This window comes from Lolium perenne, chromosome 6 (assembly GCF_019359855.2).
Source record: "Lolium perenne isolate Kyuss_39 chromosome 6, Kyuss_2.0, whole genome shotgun sequence".
NCBI lineage: Eukaryota > Viridiplantae > Streptophyta > Magnoliopsida > Poales > Poaceae > Lolium > Lolium perenne.
The window spans coordinates 59,851,376-59,873,473 of NC_067249.2; the positions used below are offsets into that span (position 1 = coordinate 59,851,376).

A 22,098-nucleotide genomic window follows, 5' to 3' on the forward strand; every position below is an offset into this window, starting at 1 on the left:
GTTGAGAGACGCTACTAGCTGATAGACTTGCTGGAACAGTTTTTCTCTGGCCAGCCCTGGTGGTTTGTTTTCTCTTTATGTTTTAAAACTGTTACTCTTATGATTTCATATTAGTGAAACTGGGGTTAACCCCTATTATTCTAAAAAATAATTGTGCCCGTTGACGAGCAAATTGCAAGTTGTAGAGAAACCAGTTCCTGCTTGTGAGATTGATGATGCGTTACTACTTAGTGCCAAGTACAAACAAGAGTATGGACAAGGGAACAAGAACTCCCTGTCAACTGACATCATGATTCAATCTTGAAAAGCTAAATTATCGAGCTCAGAATATCAAAGCAAGCATATGAATTAGATACTTCTGCAAATCACAATATGTAGCACACACTGACAAGGTCAGATTTATATTTAGGGGGGAGATATGTTTTCATCGTATGAATCTATACAGCAGTTTTCAGAGCAAGGAAGATGGCATGTGTGATGAAGATCACATGTGTGCTCCTCTTGTCCGCAAACGCAAAAACTAATCAATCCAACCAACAAGCATATGTTGGATCCTCAGACAAGCACCAAGGAAGGCAACTGGAGCGAGAAACAATAACCTTCACACAACATCACAAGTTATCTGAACATTTGGACGGTGTGACACCATTGCATTGCCATGTACTGATCATATCTCTCTCCTTTTATTTTATTTTTCTCAGCAGAGAGAACGATGTTGTGACATGCGAGGAGATTTCCTGGGTGACCCTCAGTGTCCCTCCGAGAGCTTCATGGGCACCAAGGGAACCAGAGAGTGGAGTACATCTGTTATTTTAGATAGAAGGCTTTGCAGCCCAGCTTTAAATTAATAAAGCCAGCTCGGTCAGACGATACAAGGTGTTGAGGAAGTCCTCTTACAAAGCAGAACAAAGATCAAGCAATCAAAAGAGAAAAAAACAACACTACTACACTGAACTAGCACAAGAACCCTAACAGCCTAGCGCCATTGATAGCATCATAGCAACAGCAAATCGAACGACCCTCGCACCGGTAGCAAGCCCCTCTGAGGCGTCCGCCACTGGGAGCAACCTCAGGCCATGAAGACATGTGACCACCAGCTGCAGCTGCGGAGGGACAAGTATTCGACAGGAAGCAATGTGCTACTCCAAGAAGCCAGCTTGACATATCAATTATGAGCTAATGTTGATTGTGAGTAGTACTTGGTACAAGTGCTTCAGGTCCATCCTGTTCTTCATCACAGGGTCAATTATGTATGGTTGGGAGCTTTGATCTGTCAATTAGCTTAGGCATGGCCTGCATTTGATATCAAATGTGTCATATGCTAATGGAATGGGCAAATGCAAATTGCCCAGATTCAGGTGGTGAAATCAGAAATAATCTATGCATGCTGAAAGTGAACACTGCTTAACTGGACCAGTTCTAGCTAATTTTTAGAATACCCATGCAACAATTGATTGGCATTGAGATGGTGCCATCTTCTCAATTGGCCTCCTTCGCAATAAAAGCTCCAGAAGCACTACACCCAGCACATACATATAAATCGCTCTTCTCAATCAACTTCCCTGTATTGAATATAGTTGCACGTAACAAAATAGGACATCATCAACGTTTACAGTAGAAAGTAGATTGCAGATGAAGAACAAGAAGAAAAGAAGGACAGACCATATGATAAGTACTGAGGAGCAAGATAGCCCAAAGTTCAGGGAAGCTTCAGATTACCTTTGCTGTGATTTACACCTATAACTGCAAGGCCAAAATCCGAAAATCTGCACACCAATAAATGATACATGAACTGTTTTCTTTTTCTTTTTCTTTTTCTTCAAGTGGTATACGAGTTATGGTCAACAGTACTATTCTTACTGACTATAATTAAAATATAGTCATACCATTACCATGGCATTGAGGTCTGAATCTAAAAGTATGTTACTAGGTAACTTCATATCCCTAATCCACTGATAAATTCATGAATTAATCAGAGCTAAGACGCCTCAGATTTTATGCTTCATGAAGCTCTACCAGCTGATGAGTTTCAGATTAATTCATGCACATCATTTGCACCAGAAGAGAACATGCAAGAAAAAAATAGGCCTCGGATTAATTCATATATCACGGTAGATAATGCTATGATGAATAATAACAAAATTGTGTTGGTTCAACAAAACATGATGTTCGAATAAACTTGTTGAGGGGATTAGCATTTTCAGCGTACTTTTGCAGACCGAGTGCCCAAATAATGAATAGCATTAGTCAGGCAGCAGAGAAAGATGGTCACATACTCACATACATATTTTTGGTATAATATAGATTGAGAGACATGTGGAACTTACCCACTGAGAACATAACCTCCCCCGCCACCAAGCCAATCATGGCCAACAGAAGATAGTGATGCTTGTGTGAGATTGCCTCAACTAGTTCTTCAGGTTCCTTTACCAAATACAAATTTGAACAAAGAAGTTGTCAAATTTAGAAATTACTATTGAACTGGCAAAAAGGAACTTTTGATCAGAAACCACAAAATCTTTTGTCAGTTCCCTGCATAAAGGAACTTTTGATCAGATTACCTGCTACAGATATAATAGCCAGACAAGAAGCCACCATTAGGGTTCACAAGAATCAATATCATCATGTTTCAAGAGACTTGCCATGAATCACTGCAGTTCAAGGAAAGTAGAGATCAGATGGGAATGGACCTTGGCATACTGTCAACATTAACAATACAACTTTGAACGGGTCAACTTGAATTTGTTTTGTTGAGTTTTTCACTAAGCAACTAGAAAGCATGGGGTCGAAGAACTAGAGTACCCCTACTTAATATAATACTGGCTGCAAGGTAACAAACTGAAGAATAAGTGAGGACACGCACATAAGGAGCAAGAGTAGGAGAGAGGTTAGCCCAAGGTTAGGATCCACAATAACCGAGTTTTGCCTGTGTACTGAGGGCTGAACAAAGAAACGCAGGGGGTGACTGGTGACACCTCTCTCTCTGACAATAGCAGTTCCTCCCAATCACAAACAACCAAGAAATAAAACTGCAGAAAGAACAAATCAGAGAAATAGGGAAGAAAAGAATGTGCAATTCTCCCAGAAAAATTGGAGAAAAGTCAGTTGCAAACCTAACCAAACAACCAGAGAAGATCCCTGCAGTCCATGCCATGTTGCCGAAGAAAAGGTAGCTACATATCCTGCCAGGCAATCAGGAAAGACGAGCAATGGCGAGGTCCTTTTAGCACGCGCCTGGAGCTCCTTGGATGGTGGGACCTCGGGGGAAAATTGTAATCCATCAGAAACCGCAAAAAACTCCAATCATAAAATATTGAAGAACAACCAAGACATCTAGAACAAGAAATAGCTCACCAAAATACCGGTATTCGGCAGCAGCAGCCACCGACACCCACCAAACTACAACTGCAAAATAAAGAGTCAAGAGATCAAAAACCAGAATAAGAACAAAAACTGGACACTCAAAATCCCAAATGTACCGTACCTGCACCCAGAAGAACAGGTGACGCCAACCAAACAGAAGCATGCCAATAACCTGTAAAAAACAATAATAACCTCATGCAAAACCAGAAACTACCATGCAGTCAAAAGAAAAGCTAGAGAACCAAGCACTGAAACCCCAAACAACAAAAGTGAAACAAAAAGGAGCTAAGCTACATCTGGCCTCAGATTTTATGCTGCACAAGGCTCAACCAGTCGATGAGTTTCAGATGGACTTATGCACATCCTTTGCACCAGAAAAGAACATCCAGGAAAAAAGAAGGCCTTAGATTAATTCATATATATCATCTGCACCGAAGAGACCATGCAAAATTTTGATCCGCCTCAGTTTGATTGCTTTTAATCATTTGAACCAAGTAAAGTCGAAAGAGAAACAAATTCCTGATGTGTCTGCCTTGTGGATTTTACACTTTCAGCAAAAGGAGCATGGCAAAAAACAATAAAACCAATAGGTAAATATGATGCATCAGTGCATACTGCTGCAGAGGTCAATTTGCAACAGCTTAACCAGAATATATCATCATTGGCCAGAAATCCTAAACTAGCTCAATTTGAAGAAAACAAGTGCAGATTACTGTCTGACAATGAATAGCTGAGAAAACTGCAAGGAAAACATACTGATGTTAGTAATGACATTTGTAATATGCAGGCATAAACAGTAAAAATGGCATGCCTTGATTCTTTGTAAAAATGTGTATACTAATCAAGTTAAGGGCTATATTTTTTATTTTTTTTTGGCAAGTTGACTATTTTTTATACTAGTAGCTTTAGTTATTTTATATTACTAAATAAGCTATGTAAGAGAGGGGGAGGGAGCAATGTCACCGTTAGAGTTGAACTCTGTTATTGCTCCGTGGCCTCCAGACCCAATTCCGAACCACTTCTCACTTAGCTTCTTCATAGTATAATCCTTAAGCTCACAAAAGCTCTCCGCCCAGCCAACTGGTTCAACAGGATCAACTCCCAGCCCGGGGGCCCGGTCATGGGATTGCAGGTTAATGGGATCTGTCCAATCTGCCACGTATGCTGACACGCGTCGTTTGAACTTCGATTTGAATTCTGTCCAAGCTTGATACTTATAGTGGTTTATGCGAGCCAAAGTAGTCCACATTTTCTGGAAACCAGGCTTTAGTGTAAAATGGTGTACAGAATTTGCAAGCGAATCTGCCACCGCATCAAGGCGGACCAATGATTTGTGACGCTCAGCTCTCGTCAGCCGGCAGGTGTAGCCTTGGCACACCCCTTCCTGCGGATGTGCTGTTTGGCCAGAGGGACCAAAATCGTAGCAGGGGAGGAATATTTGGCCAACCTCCGGATCAACGGAAACAACCGAGTCAAGCAACGATTTCGAAGGCTTCTCGACCTCGTTCCAGTTTGGTGAAAAAATGAATTCATCAACGTCCATGAATGCCATCCATTCGCAGGAAGGTTGATTCGTGGCTGCGCAATGAGAAAGCCCTGCTTCCTGCGTTTTGGTCCAGGGCCAGGCCACGGTGGAGGCATCAATGCCAGCAGAGTTCAAACTAGAGACCTGCCCTGCTAGGTCATCCTCGCTTGCATTGTCGTATAGGAAGAACTTCTCAACACCCACTGCTGCATGGTACCTCACCCACTCAGGCAGAAACTTGGCGACATTTCGAACCATGGTGCAGGCACAGATCGATTTCCTTTCACGTGTCACAGGCAAGGCAGTGTTTTGTGGATCGTAGGTGGCAAGTGAGGGTAAAGGCTCCTGGCCGTTGAGGGCTACGGTGACATGGAGGTTGCTGGAACTTAAAGGAGCCGGTGGAGGGGGGCACCTGATCACCTGCTGGGCTGAAGTGGTGGCGGGGGAGGAGGCCACCGTGCCATCGGAGTCTCTGCTGTAGATGCACTGGATGTTGGAAGTGGCAGTCTTGATGACCCCTTGGCGGCTGTTGGTGCCCTTGGCGAAGAGGAGAAGATCGCCTCCGGGGAGAGGGGCGGAATCAAACACGAGACTGTCGTTCCAATTGAGCAACTTGTGGAAATCCGCGGCAGGGGCAGGGGCAGTGGCAGGGGGAGCAGCCGAGGAGGAGTAAGAGGAAGATGAAAGCAGCAGGGGTGGTGGTTGGAGCGGCTGCTCTGAGCCGGGCAGGGGGCAGAGGTAGGCGTGGCGCCCGGGCCCCGGCAGCCTCCCCAGCGCGCGCGCCGGGGAGGACGCCCCACCCTGGAAGACGCACATGGCGTTCCCCACGGCAGGGTCAGCGGACAGGACGAGAACCTCCCGGTCCGGGAGGAGGACGGCATCCTCCCGGAGTTGCGGCGGGGAGTGGTGGCGGTTGGGCAACAGGCGCCGCGCGAAGGACAGATCGGCCTCTGACGTCTGGCGCGGCATCGACATTAGGGTTTCCGGCGGCGGTGGCCCCGCCGACCGGAAGAGCTGGTCCTGCTGCTGCGGCCAAGTACCGCCGCCGAGGCCGATGTGCGAGGAGTGGGCGCCGAAAAAGAGCAGCGCGCCCACCGAAGCTGCGCCGACGCAGGTGAGGAGGCGCTTGCGGTTGCGGCGGCGACGACTCGGCATGGCGGCGGGCGGCGGCTTTGCGAACGGCGGCGGGCGGCGGCGGCTCGAGGAAAGCTGTGCGTTTTCGCTCGCGCGCGGGGAGTTTTCGTTCGCTGTGTTGCTCAGGGAATCGTGGATCTGGATCCCGGAATTCTGAGAATATATGGACATCTGAATTGGAATTGGAATCGAAATCGAATTGGTTGCTTTACTTGCACGCAACGAAACCCGTCCAAATTCGGGTCGGTTCAAATCAATTGGAAATCGAATCGGTGGCGTTACTTTGACGCAACGAAGCCCCCGGCTCGATCTCGATCTCGTATTCGTGGAGTGGAAGGATACGTCCCGATACGCACCAAATTAAGCTAGATCAGAAAGGAAAGATAGTCGAATGCTTGATTGGATCGGGGTACGTACCGAATACACGCGAGTAGATGGTGAAGAGCTTGGCGAGGGAGACGTAGGTGAGGAGCGCGAGGCCGAGCTTCTTGGGCTCGATCTTGCCGGTGAAGCTGCCGCGGCGGCAGCCTCCGCTCGCCGGCCCCGCCCGGGAGCTTCGACGGCCGCGAGTACGCCGTCGACGACATCTCAGAGGGAGCAAATGTGGGGATCAAAGCAGAAGAGAGAGAGTGTGTGTGTTGTGGAGTTGCGGTGTACTCTGTTCCGTGTCTGGTGTCTCTGTGGTAGAGAAGCAGCTGAGGAAAGTGACGAGAAAGGAAGAGAAGAGCTGTCCCGATCCCTTTGAAAACGAGACATGAACAATACGTGTACCAACTTTTTCTCACTCCTTCTCGGCAACAAAACAACCATGTGACTGTTTCCTTTTTTTTTCTTTCTTCAACAAGAAATAATTCAATCTTATGCAATATAAAAAAGAGTCCTTTGAAGCGGATGGCATGTTACTGTTAACAGTGTTATGGCCTGAAAATAACGTTTTCCATTTCAATATTTGCCATTAACGTTAGGTGAATGAGAGGACAACTTGTGGGTTTTTGCCAACGAGCAGACAATCACGCATATACTAGCATTTTGCATAAGAGCAACCAATCACTTGAAAGAAGCTCTATATTGAAGATTGGAAGGTCTCACTGCATATGTATGTTTCTTTTTCTGGAACAGCTAATGAAAGTATAAAGTTAATGTGTGATCTTTTGAGCTATTATTACATACAGATAGAACATATTCACCATTTCTAGAATAAGAACTCGACAGAAGTACTATCCAATCTTTACATCTTCCAAGATCATACATTAACTTCTATGTAAGAATAATCATATCCGTCAGATGTGGAGACTGAAGCACCCGCAGTTAACGAAGGCAGAATGTGCAAGAGCTATCCAATTCCTTGGTCTGACAGAAGAAAACACATAACCTGCAACAACATCAACATATGTTCGCATGAAACTCACTTAGTTTATTAACACTACAAAAGAATAATAAGTTATTGGGTATTGCTAAGATAAAGAAGCAGGCGAACCAGCCGGAACCCTCTCCAAAGCTGGAGCAAGTTGCCTTCCAAAAGGATTTAGTACTTATGAAATAAATTCAACCTAAAAGACCAGCCCAAATAGGATATCCAATGTAGAAACAAATTTGTATCTCTTTCCACTTTTTACATTACATGAATCTAATTGCACTTTGTATGATCAAAAGATTATAAAACTCAAAGATCAAATTTTGGTGGATAATGTGATAACACTCGACCATGCTACCAAGAAAAGGAAGCTAAATTAAGCATGGGACTTAACCTTATCATGTTCATCCAACTTCTGTAACATCACCTTCATGCTCTACCTCTGACCCAATTCAAGTCCTCTAGTTCAGTTGTAGGTCACAAAAAAAAGAAATAGGAAAACCAAGAGGCGCAAACTAAGGGAAGTTTGCTTGGGTTTCTCAGAGAAAAGTTCTATGCAATCACTGCTGGCCTAAAAAAGAGTGGGACTTCCTAATCTGCAGCGTGCTTCGTTCTGGACACAAAAATAAGAACACCAAGTCAGACTACCTACTGTGGTAAACTGGGAACTATTTGGTAACATCATGATATCTGCGGTACTTGAATTCATGGTATTAAAATATTTGGAAATAGCAGAAAATTACACAGCCATTAGAACCAAGAAGATTTTAGCGAAAGAGACGTGCGAGGAGGCATGGATCTGATAGTGCCATCTTAATGTTAGTGACACGACACAAAAATACATATCTTGGTATATTTATTAGTGAAATATAACAAGAGTGTATTCAGCATCGCAGTTTACCAGATAACTGCATTTCTCCCACTTCAGTAAATTAGAAGAGCATACAATTTGAGCAAAGAGAAAGACTATAAATGCCAAGTACTTGCTAGCAGATGGAGAATAGAGAATGGAAATTAATGGACCAATTGGACCTTAGAAGAGCATACGATTTGAGCAAAGACAAAGACTATAAATGCCAAGTACTTGCTAGCAGACGGAGAATAGAGAATGGATATTAATGGATCAATTGGACCTATCTAGCTGAAGTTCAATCTATACAAATACTACTTTGTTGTCAACAATGGCCATATTCTGAAACTTAGTGAAAATGTCACTCATAGTTTTTTTTCTCTTATATACATGATAAATTCAGATACGAAGTTAATTAGTACATTGCAACATTTGTTATTTACAAACATGAAACCCTAGTAGCCTTACCCAAAAACAAAACCATGAGGGGTTGGCACTGCTCCACAGAGCTTCAAGGCCAATCAATTGTACATTCAACAACCATAATTTTCTCTCTGATTCTCTGCCTTGTTGAATTCTGCAGATAGCTATTAGAACACAATTGGGCATATCAGTACAACAACAACAACCAAGACTTCATATCAGTATTCATCTAAAAAAATGAATATTAGTACTATGGTATGAGTAACTGAGAGTTTTTATTGCATATTCACCTGAAAAATAGTAAAGAGTAGATATCATACAATTGCCTCAATTTCCATACTTTCTGTAATGGGAGGGAGGACAGTTTATTTATCTTTTTTTCACTGTATATAAACCTAAGAGTAAGATTACAAATTCATCAATGTCTCGTTAACTTTTGATATAAATTATGCCACTTACAAACTGAAAATAGACATAGGTTGGTCATAGTTATTACATAGAAAGATCTGCAAATGAAATTAGGGTTGGTGGCATCAATTATGCAGTCCTCAGTTGAAGGATAATTCCAACAAATAAAAGTGATCGCACATAAACACACACAATTTATAGTGCATTAGTGAAGCAGCAATGCACTGTCATGTAAGATTACTCTGAGCAACATGAAAAAAATCGAATGCAGAACATGGGATCCAAGTTCCACCCATCTGATAATTAGTGACGGAGCTTGCAGGTCATGGAAGCTGGGGCGGACCTTAACTTCTGCTGCGTTAGTGAAAGTTTGCCCAAAAAACCACAGCCATTGAACAATATAAATGTACTCAATGGACACATGCCTGCAGCGGACGCCTCATAGACCAAGCCATGAAAATGCAATGATTGGGAGGAAAAAATCAACACATTGTTTGGAGGAAACAAATAAGCTAACCAATAGCTCATTGTCTGGTAATTAATGAACTCTGTGGGAGTTATATCTTAGGTTTCAGCAAAAATATATCAATACCCAATGTTGTGCAACAATAAGTGTTAACTACACATGTAGTATGAAAATGTGTGTTCGGTACTGCACCTCGTGGTCGACCATGATGAAATCCAGTTCATACAGATTTCTAAATCTTTATATTCCTAGACGCCCATGACGCACACAAGGATCTTCCATCGATGATCTCGCTTCTAAACATAATTAACCAAAGTTTCTACATTGCCCTTGTGACCTGGACACGCTGTCTGCTTTGGTAGAGGGATATATATGTGCGTGAGAGGTAGTCAAAAACTAAGAGGAACCATTAGACATATTTCTAAATAGGTCATGTAGTGTTTATTTTCTTCTACTGAGGACATACTCAATTTGTAAGATCCAAAAATGTAGGAATCAGTATGAAAAATTGTAGAAGTGGAAACTCTTAATCCTACATGAATGGTATCTGTAGGACCCAGCCCCAAATTAAATAGTGTTTCATTTCCCCATAGAAAAAAATCGAAACATGAATTGTTGGATTCAAAGTAATAATATTCAGCAATCGAAACAGGGTGATCTTAAAACATGCACAAGTTTTCAGCAATAACACAAGAGAAGGGCAGTTGCAAATTACCTCGACCCGGGATTAGGTTGGCCGCCGAGCCCAGAAGTGAGAGGCTGCCAGCCACCGAGCTCACCCAGGCCAGGAGCAGCCACATGTTGGTCTCCACTCTGGGGGGAGATCGCGCTGCCGAGGCTGCCACCCGCGCACCGAGTAGTAGGACTGAAGCAAAATACAGAGCATTCTGTATGTCAGATAAGTGGTGCATATATTGACACACATGAGTTATGAATTATGACTTGGAAAAGAAATGTTCAACTGTTAATGTTCTTTCTAACGATTGGCCGGTCCGAAAGAAGTTCTGGACCTGACAGTGTTGCTACCAATCTATAATAGCTTCAGACTTGATAACACAGCCAATCCAAGCTAAATTATAGCACCTGACAAGCTGAGGTACAGTGGGGTATGCTTTTTAAGCAATGGGGAGGGACAAGAACTAACCAGTAGGGATATTCGACGCCACGCTAGAGAGGAAAACGATCCCCAACAAAAGGATGACTACCCGGTCAGCGTGTTGATGCACGCATAGGGCTCCATGAAGGCATGAACTCCCAGAATGTGCTAGGAGTGCCGGTCTTATTGAAGCCGTCGACGGTGATTAACACCCCGCAGCAGTGGGCATGAGACCTGAAATTTGTTTGCCAGCAACACCACAGTAAGCAACAATAGGGTACAGATAAAAATCACCGAGCTACCATCTCTGGGATTGCAACTAACCATTGGTTACACCGATATGTTAAGCTTTCAATCAATTGCAACTGGTAATTGGAGTGTGAATTTTAGTGTCAGAAAGATCACAGTGGAAAATTTACATGTGTGGCTAATCTTAAATTCAATTCAACTGCACACAGACAGTGCACAGTGGAAAATGTCTCCTAGGAGACCTGTAAACAAACTTCTTCCTTTTCAATGAAATGAAACGCAAAGGTCTTTTGCAATTTCTCGAAAAAAGACAGATATACACCTGAAGCAGAAGCAATTAGTTAGTTTTCTTCTCAAGGCATGATCGGACATTCTCAGTCGAGGACGATGAGCGCGAGGGTGGCGGTAATAGCGCTCCAGCACATGTTGACCACCAGCAGCAGGGCAACCAGCATGCCCAAGGTGATGGAGAACACGCACGTCTTCCTCTCCTCCTCCTCCACCGAGCTGTACTTTTCCTCCTGTACTTCCTTCCCGCACATCGGGCCCGTATTTCTGCAGAGACCAAAAAATCGCGCAAAAACGTCACGATTTCGTGATTCGTCACATGCTCCAGTAACGCGGCCGTGAAAAATTGGAATCAATCACCAGGTATCTCGCCTCAAAATTAGGCCAAGTAAGCGAGGTGGAGGCTACAAATGGTCACCTGATGATGCGCTTGATCTGGGGGGTGGAGGGCTTGCGAGCTCCATGCCCCCACTGCAAGGCGCGGCGGGCCTTCAGCCTTCTTCTCGGCGAAGGAAGCAGCATCCCCGGCGTCGCCCCGATTCCCCGCTGTCGGGGGGCAAGGCAAGGGTGCGACGGGGCGGAGGGTGCCCCGCAGTTGGGGGCGGCGGGAAGACGGGGATGAAGAGCAGCCGGGTCGGATTGAGGAAGAGGAGGAGTCGACGCGGGGTGCGAAGATGGGCGGCGCAGCGGCATGACGGCGGCTGCAGCGCGAGGCGCCGAGGCGCCGTCGTCCATGCCGCCACTGCCCACTGGAGACGAATGGGGAAGCATGTCGGAAGCGATGCGGGACGCGAGGCGTGATCCAACTTGATCCGACGGCCAGGAAGCGTGCGCTCGATCGAGCAAACCAGCACTCATTTTCTTTTTAACAGTTGGGATAAATAAATGAGGTCTGCAATCTTCAATCAAATGCAAGTGCTCAGATGAGAGTGATATTTTCAACCCTACAAGGGGGTTTCTTTATCTCCATATATCTTCTTGCTATGTGCCGAGGGACATATTACAAGAAGCCGAGCTTAGAGGAGAATTACAGGAGGTTTGTGTATGTGGCGAATCGCGATGAACCTAATGTTTCCGCCTTTCCCTTTGCAGATGACTCACTTATCCTCATGCATGCAAGTATCAAGAACGAGAATTATGTGAAGAATATTCTGGATTAATATTGTCTAGCTTTAGGGTAGTTGGTTAGTAGAGAGAAATCAAGTGTTTTCTTTAGGGCCAAGGCATATGTGGATAGAAGGGTGGAAATTTGCACATCTGGATATTATGACGGAGTGCCTTACAGATAAGTACTTAGGCCTCCCAGAAATGGTGGGGATGGACCGAAGTGACTGCTTTCAATTTCTAGTTGACAGAATTTGCAAGAGAATAAAAGGATGGATGGAGAAATTTCTATGAACGGGAGGGAAAGAAGTGCTCCTCGAAGCAATTGCACAAGATATACCAACATATGCGATGTTGGATTTTAAGATTCCAAAACAATGTGTAAGGGAATCACGAACACGAAGTCTCGGTATTTGATGGGGTGATGATGCTAATCGCAAGAAGATGCACTAGCTAGCCTAGTGGAAAATGTGTGTCCCGAAGAAGACAGGAGGCATGGGTTTTCGTGTTTAATCTTGCCCTCCTTCCAAAACAAGCATGGCATGTTGTTCAAGAATTTGATTCAGGGTTCTTCCAGCAAGGTACTTTCCATCATGTGTTTTACTAAATGCAGAATTGAAGAAAGGAAGTTCGTTTATGTGGCAAGCATATGGTCCGGTATTCATGCATTAAAGAAAGGCCACATATGGCTAGTGGGCGATGGGAGATCTATCAACATTTGGGAAGACGAGTGGATCCCAATCAGCTCGTCACGCAAAGTTTTCACCAACAAAGGTCGGTCTCTCCTTACTAGAGCTGAGTTAATAAACCTAGCTACCAATCAATGGGATGAAGAGCTCATTGACCAAACATTTTGTAGAGTTTATGCATGCATGTGGGATCAAGGCTAATCCATTACTTGGCTTTGACATTGAAGATTTTATAGTCTGTAATCTGAGACAAAGAACAATGTATTATCAGTAAGATCGGTATATTATGCGGAGTGGGAGGCGCAATTTGAAGGTAGACTGAATATCGATCAAGGACCGGGATCAACAAATTCTCATCCTATGTGGGAGAGAATATGGAAGATGAGAATTCCTGCCAAAGTGAAGATATTTGTGTGGGGAACAATGCAAGACACACTACCATGTTGTGTTACTCTTGCTAATAGAAACGTTAAAATTAGCGGAGTAGAAGATGTTAAGCACATGTTATTCTTGTGTCCGAGAGTGAGACGAGTTTGAAAGAACCTGGGCTTGGACCTCATAATTGCGGAGGCATGTTCTATAGATCTTGTGGGCCAGGCAGTCCTGGAATATCTCCTATGTAAAGAGTAATCAATAACCAGTACAAGGTAAAAAAAACAGTACTCTAGGACAACTTTTTACTACTGAAGCATATGCAACAGGCTGTTGGCTCTTATGGTGGGATAGGAGGAAAATAGTTAACGGAGAACTACTAAAATGAGATCTACGGTGACATACAATTTTTTTTAAATAGCAAATAAATTCCTAACAAAACACACGAAAGTTGGCTGGTCTAAACCCCCACTGGGTTATGTCAGGGTCAATGATGACGTTTCGTTTGATGAAGACAATCTGAAAGGGTCTATGGGTGTTGTTATCCGTGGCAACTCGGGGTGTTTTATGGCTGGATGCAATACGAGGATTGATCACGCTTTTGATGTGTTGATGGCTAAGAATATAGCTTTGAAACATGGGCTTGAGTTAGCCCAATTTATTGGATGCAATCATGTCATCATGAACTTAGACTGCATGAAAATTATTGAGACTATGAAAAATGGGGCAATCAATCTCGATGATTGTTACCATCTAGCATGTGATTTTATCAAAATTCAGTTTGAACATGTATCTAGGGAAGCCTATAGTGTAGCTCATGAGTTAGCAAAAATGGCTAGAGGTTCGGCTCAATCCACTTGGATTGACGATCCCACGGCCTCTATCCTACCTCTTCTATTGGGTGATGTAACTTTGATTTCGAATGAATAATGAGGTTAGAAAATTGTCAAGAAAAAAAAGCTTGAAATTATTCGGTCTCCTTCTTGTTCTGACGGCTAAGCAAGCAAGCACCGAGCAAGTTCTCTTTGATTCTGGCACCGGGTTTTTTAAGTTAAAAAATGAAATGGAGAACTAAAGGCACTAGTGGGATACCTATGATGACTCAGCAATTTAAAGACTTCTTTCTATGTGGGATTTTAAAGACCGGACTACCACTCAAAACAAATTTACAAAACACATGCGTGTAGCATGGTGCCTTCCACTAAAAAATATACTCCGGTCTATGGCAATCACGCATTGTTAGCATGGAGGTTGAGTGAGAAAAGTACAAGCCTAAATTAGCTGTCAAATAATAGCGGAGCTTTATGGAGCCTATCATGAACCACACCCACCAGTCACCTTTCAGTTAAGTGATTGACATATTCCAGTGAAAGACCTGTGGACTAGTGTAGTATCCTCCTTACAGAACACAGCAACAGGGTCACATTATTCTACTTCCACTTGCTAAAGCTAGTATGAACGTGTGATTCTCCAGCTACCAAACGAGAATCTATCCATATGTAACCAGACATGCATGCATGTCCCAAATGCAATTGCACAGATGTTGCTGTAATACTTTCTTGCAGCCTATGAGTCTATGACCATATGATATGATCTTAAATTCCTACCTAATATGCACATGGTCAGTTGCTCTTCTTGTTGCCATTGTTTCCTGCAACTCAAGTAACCTTGCAAGGTTGACTTGTTTAAGCAAACCTTCTAAGATTATCCATACATGTTATAGTGCTATTCAGATACCTAGTGCAGTCATTAACAATCCAGAACCTGTGGCTAAGTGCTAACCAACAAAAAAGTGTCTTCACAAATCTATGTGTGAGACGGTAGTCTTGTATCTTAATTGCACTGAGAAACTGGAGGTTTAACCCACAGACAGTGCTGCTGCAAATAGATACAATTTATCAAACTGCAAGTTGTACACAAAAGCATGTCTTGCAAGTGAGTTGATGATACGTTACTACTTGCTACAAAGTACAAACAAGAGTATGGACAAGGGTAACACGAATTACAAGGGCCACCCAACTGACCTCATGATCCATTGTTGGAACGCTAACACACCTAGTTACCGAGCTGAAAGTATCAAAAGAAGAAGCATATGAATTAGAACTTCCACAAATCACACAATGCAGCACACACCGAATGGGGCAAATATTTCTTTCATTGTATGAAAATAGTTAATCTATACAGCAGTTTTTTCGAGCCAAGGAAAAAAGAAAAAGGAAGGGGGGAAATACAGATGAATTCTCTATACAGCAAGGAATATCAGATGTGTGATCCTCTTCTCCACAAACCTGAAAACTCTATCGACCCAACTAACAAGTATAGGTAGGTCACAAGGCTGGGGAACACATCCTCAGACAAGCAGCAAGGAAGGCAACTGGACTACTGGAGTGACAAACAATAATCTGCACTCAACATCACAAGCTATCTGAAACATTTGGATGGTGCAATCCCACTGTATCACCATGTTCTGATCATATCTCTCTTTTTATTTATTTCTCAGCAGGGAGAACGATGTTGTGATACGCGAGGCGATTCCAAGGTGGCCCTCAGTGTCCCTCCGAGCTCCATGGGCACCAGGGGAATCAGAGAGTGGAGCACATCTGTGATTAGTGGCCTATAACTTGGTTCTGGCTGCACACAGAGCACAGCCACTGCAGCAACCTGAAAGGTAGCGAATAACACCAATCTAGTTAGTTAAGAAGACATGATGCAAATGGAAGAAACGATTATGAGGTAATTTTGATAGTGAGCAGTACTTGGTACAAGTGCTTCAGGTCCATCGTGTTCTTAATCACGGGGTCAATTATGGTTGGGAGCTTTGATCTGTCAATTAGCTGAGGCATGGCCTGCATTTCATCTCAAATATGTTAATGGATTTGATAAATGCAAATTGCCTCAATTCAGGCAGTGAAAATCAGAAGTAATCTATGCATATTGACAGTAAACTGCTCCACTCTTTAAATGGGCTGATTCTAGCTATTTTTTCAGAATGTTGCATAACAGAATAATGTGTACCCATGTAACAATTGATTGGCATTGAGATGGGGCCATCTTCTCAATTGGCCTCCTTCCCAACAAAAGCTCAAGAAGTACTACTCCGAACGCATATACATCGCTCTTCTCTGTCAACTTCCCTGTATTGAACACAGTTGCACATAATAAGAATAAGACATCATTGCCGTGAATAATGTTAAGTGTAGACAGTAGGTTGCAGATAATAAGAATAAGACATCATTGCCGTGAATAATGTTAAGTGTAGACAGTAGGTTGCAGATGAAGCATAAGAAGAAAAAAGGGGGACATACCGTCTAATAAGTACTCAGGAGCAACATACCCCAAAGTTCCGGAAAGCTTCAGATTACCTTTGCTGCGATTTCCACTTGACACTGCAAGGCCGAAATCTGAAATCTGTACACCAACAAAGGATCAATGAATTGTTCTTCTTTTTCATCAAGTAGTATGAGTTATGGTCAACAGTACTATTTTAGTTGACCAGAAGTAAAATATGTAGTCACACCTTGGCATTGAAATCTGAATCCAAAAGTATGTTAGATGACTTCAGATCCCTGTGGATAATTGGTGGACTGCAGTGCTCATGAAGATATTCTAATCCCCTGGTCAAGTTCATGCATATTAGAATAACCCATCATAAGCATCTAAAGTGGTTATTATTCATGAAAGCTGAAGCAAAGCACAAGATGGAGAACCTTGCTGTGTCAAGAGCAATCTTCATCCGGATGTGCCAACTTAGAGCTGATCCATGTGATGGGCCTATGTAACCATAGCCATATCTTATCAATACTTCTTATACTTGTCTAACATCACAGTTCAAGATAAAAGCCGACATGATAGCATAAAAAATGTTATGGGTGTTGATAATACCATGAAGCTGTGTTTCCAATGATCCATTCTCCATTAGCTCATACACGATGAAGCGGTAATCCTCATGAATGCAGAAGCCCACAAGGGACACTATATTTGAATGACGAATCCTCTGAAGCAAATCTAGCTCATTCTGCCAAATTGAAAAACCACCAAGGCATACTCAGCAAGCAAGACCACATACTGACAAAGAACAGGGATGGGGGAACAAACGATGTCACCTCAAATTCCTTCTCGTACTCCTGATCCTCACCCCCCAACCTTTTCACGGCAGCGACAAACCCTCCATCAAAATTGGCCTTGTACACGCACCCGAACCCGCCGACTCCGAGCACGTTGGTGTCGCTGAAATTCCCCGTCGCCTTCTCCAACGAGGTGTACTCCATCATCGCCACAAGGCACTTCTTGCTAGACTTGAATGAGTTGAAGTTGTTCAAGATGGGCACCAATGCAATCCTGGCAGTATCTGAACAATACAATTACTCCAGATCAGTAGCCAGGTAACTTACATGGTCAGCAGAACAAATTATAACTCAATAATGATTGCAAGATCCAATTAGCAGAGAGCAAGACCTGTGCTCTGGGTGTCCTTGAAATCATCCGGGGCTCGGCGATATCGCTGCCACACGATGCCGGCATACAGGGCGGCCAGGACGATTGCCACGCCGGCAATGGAGGCAAGGGCGATGGCGATGATAAGCTCCCTGCGTAAATGATGGCGTTTCACCTCCACTGCAAAACAGAGCCAAAATGGAGGGTTGGGGTTAGGCACCGAGGGTGTTTAATTGACATTTTGGAATGAAGCTATTTGAGTAAAAAAAAAATTGGAGTAACCCAAACCCAACTTTCTTTTAGCAAAACACCAAAAGAAGAGACTCTTTTATAACATTTGATGCAACGATCTTAGGAAGATCCATGAATTGCTTCCTCTCAGATATTGTCAAGTTTTATGACCCCAAAATGCACTGCAGTAACTTTTCCCCAGCATTCCAAAAGAAAGAGCTGTGTGCTCAGCTTAAGCTCGAAGAAGCTGAAATTCACGAGAAACGAAGCCATTGTTCGATCGAACTTTGAAGATGCATTTTTCCCCATCGTTCCCAAACAGACCAAAACGGCTTCCCCACCAAATCGGCACAGAAATTTCTGGAAGGACAACGGAATAAACAAGAGAAAGTTTCCTCAGATATGGCATTTGAAAGGAGAACATTCACGGACGAGCAAATGCGAGAGCACAGAGCCAGAATCAGGTAACCCTGCAAGAACACATGAACGGCCAGGGGTAAAAACCAAATAAGCTTTGATCCAGCTGCACTGCCGACCTACCAAGGGGAGCAGTTGGCGCGACTGCCGGAGGCACGGCGGCGCCGCCGTTCGAGGAGGCGAGGTCGCCGACGGCAGCGGCTGCAGCCACCGCGGAAGAAGGGGAAGAAGCCACGGTCGGCGTGGTCCCCCCATCGGCCCGCGCGACCGGGGAGCACAGCAGCGGCAGCAGCAAGAAGAAGAAGAAGAAGATGGAGGAGGCAAGAAGCGGCAATGGAGACGCCCGCATTGACCCCATCCCGGCTTCGAACCCGGCGGGGCTCTATCCTCCTTTCTCTCTCTCTCTCTGCTCCAGAAACCACTAGCGCTTGCCTGGGGAGGAGACAAGGGCGACAACAAGAACGCAAGGGCCTGTGCCGCTCTGACAAGATAGCATCCCAGTGAGTCAGGGGATCCAAAGAGGAAGAGAGAAATAATGTATAGCTGCGGTAGGCAGTTGGAGGCCTTGTCTTCTTCTCTCCTCTCGCTCTCACTGTGTAGAGATTCTTGTGTGCACTCCTCCAATGGCTTGCGCGGTTGATTCCTTTCTGGTACTACTTCTACCTCGTTCTTGGTCTTCTGGAACAGCGAGAGGAGGGAGTGGGACGCGGAACCAGGGGCGGGATGGCGAGTGGGAGAGGGATGTGGTGCACGAGTGCACGGGCAAGCACGGCGTAGGGACTAGGAAGGAGAGATTAGTGGTTTGTTTGTAGGGTTGATCAAGCGAAAAAGGCAGCGGGGTCATGTGGCAGTTGCGCAAAGGCACTGCAGCTCCGGATTCGATGGTGATGATCATGAAGTGGGGAGAGCGAACGATGCGTTCGCTGTTGTTGTGGTACATGTGTGCGCTGCAGCCAGGCGAGCACACCGGCATCAAACACTTCGTGCAAGTGCAACTCCGGTTGCTCCGTGATTCCCTCCCGCTTGCGATTCCATCGATGTATTGGCCACACTAGAATAGCTTGAAATACTTTCACTTCATTGATTGTGAATAGAAAATAGAGAAGGAAAGCATATGTTCAGTATACTCTTGCAACACCAGATTTGCACCGTGACTCATGCATTTGCAACTGAAATTTTTCAGTTACACGTTAAGTGCAACTACAAAAAAAAAAAATGCCTTTAAATTGTTAGATTTGCTTGGTAATCCGTGCTAATGGTGAGATGCAATATGACTTGCAACTAAGATTCGATAATGTCATTCTACCGAAAATGAAGAGAACTAGTCACACCCTTATTTATTTATTTACTTGTGTGTTTGTTTATCCGCATAAATAGAATGGGAAACTGGATTTGCACATTTGTCACACTTTGTTTTGCACTTTGATTATTTGTTACATCCTGTCTGACTAACCCGTGGTGATCGATGTGGCAAATGATCAAATTTGAAAATAAAGTGCGGCATATGTGCAAACATTCCGATTTACACATGCTCTAATTTAATGCATGTTGCAGACATCCTGCCCTCCTAAGTTTGGAATTGTTAGTCCAAATTTGGGGGCAATGTGTAGAAAGAATGAATAATATATTTTACTAATTTAAAACTGAGAAATGATTCCCTTCCCTTCCAGTGGTCGGATCAGTGGGGAGTTCTCGATACGTCACAACGCGGTGTTGCTTGCTACCGCTACCTCGGCCCAAGTTTGCTCTCTACGCATCTTCTTTCCAAAATTCAGCTTTGTTCCATGTAGAATAAAATTCTACCATGATGGAAGTTGTTTTGCATTCTTGCAACATTGGTTTGTATCTTTCATGTGTGGCGTTGACTCTTCTGAATGATGTCAAGACCAATAAGGATTTATTTCATACATATATATGAAATGTTGCGTCCAGTTGTTTGAAACATTGCAACGCTTTTGCATGTATCATGACGTATCGTGTTAAAAGTTAAAACATGTGCACCCATGTTGCACACCTAAAACAAAATAAAGTTATGTGCCGGATTTTGTTTGCAGAGATCAGACGATAGCGATATGGGGCATGCCTCTGCCCGGTCGATGCCTAGCTTTTTCTTTGCGAACACGCAAAAGCTTTGTGTGTCATTGCATTAGAAGAAAAAGGCGGACTACATCGGTTCCTGCATTTGAAGGGGAATGCGGGTACATAGCGTGCGTGTGTGGTTGGGCGACTACGAGCATGCCGACAGAATAAGGCGCCCCAACAAGAAACTAGAAGTCTATCTTCAAATGTTGTTCAGCCCTACCGCACCGGATAGTTTCCAAAGCTCCACTTCTTCGATGATGCGCTTGCAGGTGAGCCCTAAAAATGTGCACGTTTTTGGCTAAGCAAGAAGCAACAGAGTAGTTTAGGCTTTTTTCCATTAATAATGTGAGTAAGGATGCAAAGTGCACCACTAGCTGAGTACTACTCCTACAAATTTTATGCACGAAGTCAAGGGGCTAATTAACCGGTGCGGTGTAGGTATCAATTCGGCATTGAACAGATCCTGTTGGAAAAGAAAAAAAGGACGTTTCATCCGTCTCACGGTGAGACGCTCACTTCAGCTGACCCGGCTATAACGTAGTGACGGTGTCACCTTCCTGAACAGCCAGTTGAAGACTTAAGCCGGCATTGGTTTCGTACGGACCCACCTGTCAGCCTATCACCGGAGATTCGGTAACAGAAGCCCAGATGTGTGTGCTTTCCGTTCAGCTGTCGGCTGCACCGGCTAGCAGTTAGTGCCTCAACATTATTTTTGGAGAAGATAGTGCCTGCCAAGCCACCGTCTTTTGACACGTTTATTCCTTAAGGCCGGCGTTTTCCTCCTCAAAAGTACTCACGCCAGTACTGCGAGCTGTTTATAAACTCTGATAAAAACAAATTTAATAGTGTAGATAACTGTTGGTTATAAATAATTGTCATGCCATCTGTCCTATAGCTAATGAGTACAATAGTTAGGGCTTGATTAAAAGATAAAAATAGAAAATTTGTAGGATTAAATTTTATAGAAAATTTTCTATGATGGTTATTTAATTTATAGGATTGATTTTTATAGAATTTTTTTAAAAAAATCTTTCCACTAGATTTCATAGAAATCTAACATCCACGCATACATCTTCTTAGAAACCTTTGCTTTACCTGTGGTGAAATCAAACAATTTTTTGTTCATATGAATTTCTATAGGATTGAAGTAAGCATGGCATCGCACTCCTATATTTTATTCCTACTCTTATGTTTTTGCTATCCTACGAATCAAGCATACCCTAAGAGCATCCACAGTGTTGCCAAATGTGTGTAGATTGCCAAAAAAAATTACATTATCTCTCCTTGGCTTTACATGGCCCACAACAAAGAGAGACAATAGAGAGAGGAGAGAGAAAGACAATTTGACTTTAGGAGCATCTACTTGCTTCCATGCCATAATTTTTGGCTATGGCAATGCCCTCCACAATGGAAGAAACCAATGCCAAAAGCTAAATTCACTATTTGGATCTACTATTTGGCATACATTGTGGATGCTCTAAACTATAAAATGTCTACTTTACTAACACATGCATGACCCATCTCTTAATCTCACAAAGCGCATGGAAGAATGTGATATAATTAGTACTCTAGCGTTGAAAAATATACAAGATGTAGGCATCACCCTATTATAA

General features: G+C 43.6%; 3 protein-coding genes, 1 long non-coding RNA gene and 1 pseudogene across 11 annotated transcripts in view; all 5 read right to left on the reverse strand.

The window, feature by feature from the left end:
• LOC139832167 (glycosyltransferase family 92 protein Os08g0121900-like) overlaps positions 1-6,281 on the reverse strand; it is a 178,281-nt gene extending 172,000 nt beyond the window's left edge. The window contains exon 1 of the mRNA XM_071821786.1: positions 6,192-6,281. The gene's annotated coding sequence lies outside the window, so the exon portion shown is untranslated. The remainder of the gene's footprint in view (positions 1-6,191) is intronic.
• LOC127308107 (glycosyltransferase family 92 protein Os08g0121900) lies at positions 795-6,194 on the reverse strand. 7 transcript variants are annotated; one of them, XM_071821782.1, is made up of 8 exons: positions 3,485-6,194; positions 3,355-3,405; positions 3,114-3,258; positions 2,864-3,029; positions 2,562-2,651; positions 2,328-2,424; positions 1,720-1,766; positions 795-1,562 (listed from the first exon to the last, which is right to left on the reverse strand). In XM_071821782.1, the coding sequence occupies exon 1, from the start codon at positions 6,191-6,193 to the stop codon at positions 4,295-4,297; it is 1,899 nt and encodes a 632-aa protein (XP_071677883.1). In that variant the 5' UTR covers position 6,194; the 3' UTR covers positions 795-1,562; positions 1,720-1,766; positions 2,328-2,424; positions 2,562-2,651; positions 2,864-3,029; positions 3,114-3,258; positions 3,355-3,405; positions 3,485-4,294. The 7 variants fall into 7 exon arrangements, with proteins under 7 accessions (XP_071677883.1, XP_071677884.1, XP_071677886.1 ...); XM_071821783.1 differs by having other exon boundaries at positions 1,663-1,766; XM_071821785.1 differs by having other exon boundaries at positions 1,720-2,019.
• A 761-nt stretch (positions 6,282-7,042) lies between the features above and the next one.
• LOC139830021 (uncharacterized) lies at positions 7,043-8,985 on the reverse strand. Of its 2 annotated transcripts, XR_011746329.1 has the most exons (4): positions 8,695-8,985; positions 7,771-7,989; positions 7,255-7,394; positions 7,043-7,141 (listed from the first exon to the last, which is right to left on the reverse strand). It is a non-coding gene; the product is annotated as an uncharacterized lncRNA (long non-coding RNA). The 2 variants fall into 2 exon arrangements; XR_011746328.1 differs by having other exon boundaries at positions 7,065-7,394; positions 8,695-8,978.
• Positions 8,986-9,352: 367 nt separating this feature from the next.
• Positions 9,353-12,014, reverse strand: LOC127310513 (uncharacterized; annotated as a pseudogene).
• A 3,444-nt stretch (positions 12,015-15,458) lies between these two features.
• Positions 15,459-19,178, reverse strand: LOC127308109 (probable receptor-like protein kinase At1g80640). Its single transcript, XM_051338884.2, has 10 exons — positions 18,527-19,178; positions 17,777-17,935; positions 17,425-17,669; positions 17,204-17,336; positions 17,029-17,092; positions 16,839-16,935; positions 16,627-16,729; positions 16,337-16,455; positions 16,078-16,167; positions 15,459-15,982 (listed from the first exon to the last, which is right to left on the reverse strand). The coding sequence occupies exons 1-10, from the start codon at positions 18,759-18,761 to the stop codon at positions 15,818-15,820; spliced, it is 1,410 nt and encodes a 469-aa protein (XP_051194844.1). The 5' UTR covers positions 18,762-19,178; the 3' UTR covers positions 15,459-15,817.
• Positions 19,179-22,098: the final 2,920 nt, after the last annotated feature.